Source organism: Palaemon carinicauda, chromosome 20 (assembly GCF_036898095.1).
Source record: "Palaemon carinicauda isolate YSFRI2023 chromosome 20, ASM3689809v2, whole genome shotgun sequence".
In the NCBI taxonomy this organism is placed as follows: Eukaryota; Metazoa; Arthropoda; class Malacostraca; order Decapoda; family Palaemonidae; genus Palaemon; species Palaemon carinicauda.
This window is the reverse complement of record NC_090744.1, coordinates 117,340,540-117,346,581: the sequence shown is the minus strand read 5'-3', so window position 1 is coordinate 117,346,581 and position 6,042 is coordinate 117,340,540. Positions and strand designations below refer to the sequence as shown.

Here is a 6,042-nt window from a genome sequence, read left to right as displayed (position 1 = left end):
ATATTTCCTCACTGGGCTATTTTCCCTATTGGAACCCTTGGGCTTATAGCATCCTGCTTCTCTAATTAGGGTTGTAGCTTGGCTAGTAATAAAACTAGTTTATATTCTTTATTCATTATTTCTCATTTGATTATTTATTTCCATGCTCCCTCTCCTTACTGGGTCATTTTCCTTGTTGGAGCCTTGGGCTTTTCCAATTAGGGTTGTAGCTTAGCTCAAGTAATCCATGCTTTCATGTACCCCTTTTTTCCGCAGGAGTCCCGCAGTGCTGGATAGACTTCTCCTTCCTCACTGAGCTATTTTCCTTGTTGGAGCCCTTGGGCTTATCCAATTAGGGTTGTAGCTTAGCTCAAGTAATCCTTGCTTTCATGTACCCTTTTCTTCCGCAGGAGTCCCACAGTGCTGGATAGACTTCTCCTTCCTCACTGAGCTATTTTCCTTGTTGGAGCCCTTGGGCTTATCCAATTAGGGTTGTAGCCTAGCCCAAGTAATCCTTGCTTTCACGTACCCCTTTTCTTCCGCAGGAGTCCCGCAGTGCTGGATAGACTTCTCCGAGCCCTGGCAGTGGAAAGTGTACATGACCCTAGTGTCGTTCACTGTCTTCGTCTTCCCAACAGTCATCATCACCGCCTGCTACACCATCATCGTCTACACCATTTGGTCCAAGAGCAAAATCATGACTGTTAGCAGCAAAGCCATCCATTCGAAAAGTGAGTTCAAGTGAGATGGAGGCGGCCATTTTTTTTCTGCGGCCATTTTGTTTTTATTCAGAGTTACTGTGAGATGGAGGCGGCCATTTTTTTTTTCTTCTGAGTTCCCGTGAGATGGAGGCGTCCATTTTGTTTTTATTCCTAGATCCTGAGAGATGTAGGCAGACATTTTGTTTTTATTCCGAGTTACTGTGAGATGTAGGCGGCCATTTTTGTTTTTCATCTGAGTTCCCGTGAGACGGAGGCGTCCATTTTGTTTTTATTCCGAGTTCCTGTGAGATGGAGGCGGCCATTTTGCTTTTCTTCATAGCTCCGCTGAGATAGAGGCGGCCATATTACTTTCCTTCTAGAGTTTAAAAATATGTATGTGCGAGTCACTCTTAACAATAGCTAAACGTGTCTACCATTTTTTAATAATTCAGATTGTGTAATAATTAAGAAAATGTTTGATATGAGATGAAGGGTGTTCAACAAATAGATGGGGGCGGCCATTTTGTTTTTATCTAGGGTTAAGTCTTGCTTTTTAGTAGAATAGAAGCAGTTTATCCACATAAACAGAAGTCCTGGAATCCCTTCACAGAATCTCTTCAGACAATGTAAAACAAGACAAAACATACAGGGATCCTTTATCTACCATAATTTATGGTCATTTTCATAAAACCAACTCATCAACTAGAATTATGCAAAGCGGGTTCTCCTCCTCTTGGGAAGGAACACTACTTCCCCCAAAAAAACAAAAACAAAAAATATTAATTTTTTACAGTTGGGGCCCCATGCTGGAAGCTAAGGGGTAGCCATTCATCTCACTCTAAAAACAATGTTCCCATTTTTTCTCTCTGGAGGACTTTTCTCCCCGCATCCCAAAGCTGCCTTAACGGAGTTTTCATAACGTAAACAACCCTCTTCATCTTCTTCTTCTTCTGGAACAGATGGCGAGAAGCGAGGAGCGAATCACGAAGACGACTCCAGGCGGGCGAGTTCCAGAGGCCTCATTCCGAAAGCCAAGATTAAGACAGTCAAGATGACCTTCGTTATCGTCTTTGGTAAGTTGATATTAAAAGGGGGTGGGGGCCTGGGGGTGTGTGACAGGCTGGGGATGGGGGTGTGACCTCGTCTGTGCCTGATATATGTATTGCCAAAGTAAAGTTCAATTATGTCCAGATGTTTTTCTTTTTTTTCTCATGTACCAATCAGTTGAACCGATTTATTGCTGAGGTCTGCAGTAGGATCAGACTGGATTTTAAAGAGACTAGGACAGAGAGAGAGAGAGAGAGAGAGAGAGAGAGAGAGAGAGAGAGAGAGAGAGAGACAGAGAGAGAGAGCAGATGTGACAAGAGGTCATTTCGTTAGAGCATCCCTCTCAATTCCCCTCTTTGTTTTCCTCTTGATTTTTCTGCCCGTGAATTATGGCGTGTCGAAGTCGAAGTCTTTGTCAAGTTATTGGTTCTTTTTATCGAGAATGTAATAATGAAATCCAATAACGGGTGGCCCCCCTTATTGTGCTTTATTTCATTATGTGTTTTTGTCATATAATTCCTACAACATTCCTGGCAGGAGTTTTCGACTTCTGTATCAGCTGAAAATGTTTTTGGTGCCCTATTGGAAATGTCCCTCTCTATCAGTATAGTTTGAGACACGTTCATATAGTTTCTTTTAGTATCTGCAACCTCACCTTATGAGTTAAGAATTTGGTATCTAAGGGACCCTGTTGGTCTACTTGCTGAGTCATCAGCAGTCATTACTTGGCCCTCCTTGGTCCTAGCTTGATTGATAAGGGCCATTGTGCTGATCATAGTATATATGGACGGTCTCTAGGGCATCGTCCTTTTACAGGCTGCCGATGCAAGAGCCCTTGTCTTACGTGTGGTTGGACAATCTAAAGCGAACGAACGACATTGTCCTGTACCTTGCCTGTGTCATTCATGAGCGACCTTTAAAGTTATTCGGTATCTGTCATTGGAAGCTCACTAGGCCATGATTGACACTCATTATCCTACCAAGAAATCCAGACCCATGATAGATGCTATGCTTAAATTCCATTATGCTTTCATTAACTTTGATATTAAATTGGTTGTCAGGCAGTTAGTTGACTGTGTGGGTCGCAGCAAGGATAAGGAAAGGCACGGAGGTAACAGTTCCATGCCAAAACTGGAATAGTAACAACTTTAGCCATCTTTTTTTATTTTGTGAAGCGAATAGGTCAGCCGATGGATAGTCTAATAAAAAAAAAGAAGAGCTAATCTTGTTAGCATTGATAAAATATTCAATTGTATTAAAGTTTGGAAGGTCATGTGTATCTTATTGATGCATTACACTTCTTGAAGGGTTAGCTATGAATAATAGTAGAAAGACTAAATTGTCTGACCATCAAGTTGAATTAATTACTGCAAATTGACAATTGATATGGAAAATGGTTGTTGATAATGTAAGAAAAGCAATTGAAAGGGTGGAGAAGGAAGAGTTCCAAATGCTAGTGGTTCTTCTAACCAGGATGTGTAAGGTATGTCTGGTTGATGGAAAAGTTCTGTAGCCAAGTAGAAAGGGCTAATAACTCATACTGTAAGGGTTACCAATGTGGAATGTTACAGTATGATGGTTATAGAGTGATTAGATGCTGACCGGATTGTGTAAGGTTTGTCTGGATGATGGAAGCCTACCAAAGCCAATTTGGAATAAAAGAGTAAGATAGTTATAGCTTGGATCATAGGCTGACCGGAATGTGTAAGGTATGTCTAGATGACGGAATACTTCCACAGCCAATTTGGAATGATAGAGTAAGATGTTATAGCTCCATCGTAGGCTGACCGTAATGTGTAAGGTTTGTCTGGATGATGGAAACCTTCCACTGCCAATTTGGAATGATAGAGTAAGATAGTTATAGCTTAATTATAGGCTGACCGAATTGCGTAAGGTTTCTCTGGATGACGGAAACCTTCCAGAGGCATGGAAAATAGAACTAATAATATACCTCTCCCTGAAGGGAAAGGGAATAGAAAAGATTATTAATCTCCAATGAACTCCATTGCTCATGGTGTGCACACAAACCATGCCTTCAAACACTACTATCCTTGACGCGCCTTCGCCTAGCACCATATCCGTTTCCAATCACGTATCTAACATTATCCGATAAACGATGATAATAGATAACAGTCCTTCAATCTGATTGGTTTAACCTTTTATTTTAGAGAAGAGGAAAAGACAGAAAAAAATCATAAGCATCAATGTAGTCCACGTAAAGCCTACACCCCTATCCTTGACGCGCCTTCACTTAGCACCATATCTGTCTCCAATCATGTATCTAACATTATCCGATAAACGATAATAACAGATAACAGTTCTTCAATATGATTGGTTTCACCTTTTATTTGAGAGATGAGGGAAAGACAGAGAGAATCATAAGCATCAATGTAGTCCACGTAAAGCCTACACCCCTATCCTTGACGCGCCTTCACTTAGCACCATATCCGCTTCCAATCATGCATCTAACGTTATCCGATATACAATATTAACAGATAACAGTCCTTCAATCTGATTGAGAGATGAGGGAAAGACAGAGAGAATCATAAGCATCAACGAAGTCCACGTAAAGTCTGTCGAACGCATTGATATTATTTTCCATCTAATTTTACTAAAACCTCGCGTCGTAAACGCTCAATATTTGTAATTTTTCGTTTTCCAAAAATGTTTTCTGTTATTATTATTCAAAAGGATGTTGCTACCTTTTCCCATAACATCTTTTAGCATCTTGATGATGGGGGGGGGGGGGGGGGCTTCTGCCATACAACTGTCTCTCACTGAGTCGTTCATAGCTTTTGAGTCGTCCATCAGATGGTAAAATAAAAATTAAACATAAAGTCTTGTGGGCTTAATTTATTCCATTAGGAACATCGCTCGAGATGGTTGTTGTTTTCATCAAATTTCCTTTTCAGACAGGTGAGAAAAAGAAGGCGAGTTGGCTAATTGATTTTTTCGTTGCAGAAACACAATTTCTATGCTAATGAAAGAGGAGCCATCAACCATTTTTCTTGATTTCTTTCCCCCCCCCCCACCCCCTCCAATTGCCTGTTCACAAACTTTGCTTTTTCGCCAGTTCGCGGGCTTTGTCAATCGTTTTTGCTCGTTTGTTAAAGAGGCTTTAGCTTACATTTTCGTCTTGCTGTAAGTCTTTAGCAGTGTATCTGTTGCCTTTCTTTGGTAGCAGAGAGAAATATAATGATAATCTCCCCTTTTCTAATATATACGCAAATGTCTGGTTTTATATGTCATCATCATCATCATCATCATTTCCTCCTCCTACACCTATTGACACAAAAGGCCTCGGTTAGATTTCTCCAGACGTCTCTATCTTTAGCTTTTAAATCAATACTTCTCCATTCATCATCTCCTACTTCACGCTTCATAATCCTCAGCCATATAGGCCTAGGTCTTCTAACTCTTCTAGAGCCTTGTGGAGCCCAGTTCAAAGTTTGGTGGACTAATTTCTCTAGGAGAATGCAAAGGGCATGCCCCAAACCATCTCCATCTACCCTTCACCATAATCTCATCCGCATATGTCACTCGAGTAAACTCTCTTATAGTTTCATTTCTAATCATGTCCTGCCATTTAACTTCCTCTATTCTTCTGAGGACTTTGATCTCAAATCTACAAAATCAGTTGGATATGGTTTCATTGTCATGCCAAGACTCATATCCATACAGTAACACTGATCTCACTAAACTAATGTATAGCCTGATTTTAAAATGTAATTTCAGTTGATTTGGCTTCCAGATCTTACTTAACCTAGCCATTGTCTGATTTGCTTTCTTCAATCTTTCATGAAACTCCATCTACCCCTCTCATCATGGTCTCATCCACATATGACACTCGAGCAATCTCTCTTAGAGGTCTCTTGCTTGAGGGTACACTCAGGCACACTATTCTATCTTGTTTCTCTTCCTCTTGTTATTTTTAAGTTGTCCTCTTGCTATTTTCAAGTTTTTATAGTATACATTCGAAAGATTTATTTTATGCTATTATTGTTCTTAAACTTTTCTTGTAGTTTTACTTATTCCCTTTCCTCGCGGGACTATTTTCCCTGTTGGAGCCCTTGGGTTTATAGCATCCTGCTCTTCCAACTAGGGTTGTAGCTTAGAGGTCTCTTGTATTTTTGTTTTATTTCCTTTCCTCACTGGGCTATTTTCCCCGTTTTAGCCCTTGGTCTTATAGCATCCTGCTCTTCCAACTGAGGCTATAGTTTAGCAAGTAATAATAATAATAATACATACATACATACATACATACTACATATACATATACCAAGGCACTTCCCCAATTTTGGGGGGTAGCCGACAT

General features: G+C 40.4%; 1 protein-coding gene across 1 annotated transcript in view; it reads left to right on the top strand.

Annotated features, from left to right (window-relative positions):
• Window positions 1-6,042, top strand: part of LOC137660096 (cardioacceleratory peptide receptor-like) — an 89,601-nt gene that overhangs the window by 65,057 nt on the left and 18,502 nt on the right. Inside the window, exons 6-7 of the mRNA XM_068394814.1 lie at window positions 525-710; window positions 1,640-1,753. Of these exons, the coding sequence (XP_068250915.1) occupies window positions 525-710; window positions 1,640-1,753 (300 nt within the window). The remainder of the gene's footprint in view (window positions 1-524; window positions 711-1,639; window positions 1,754-6,042) is intronic.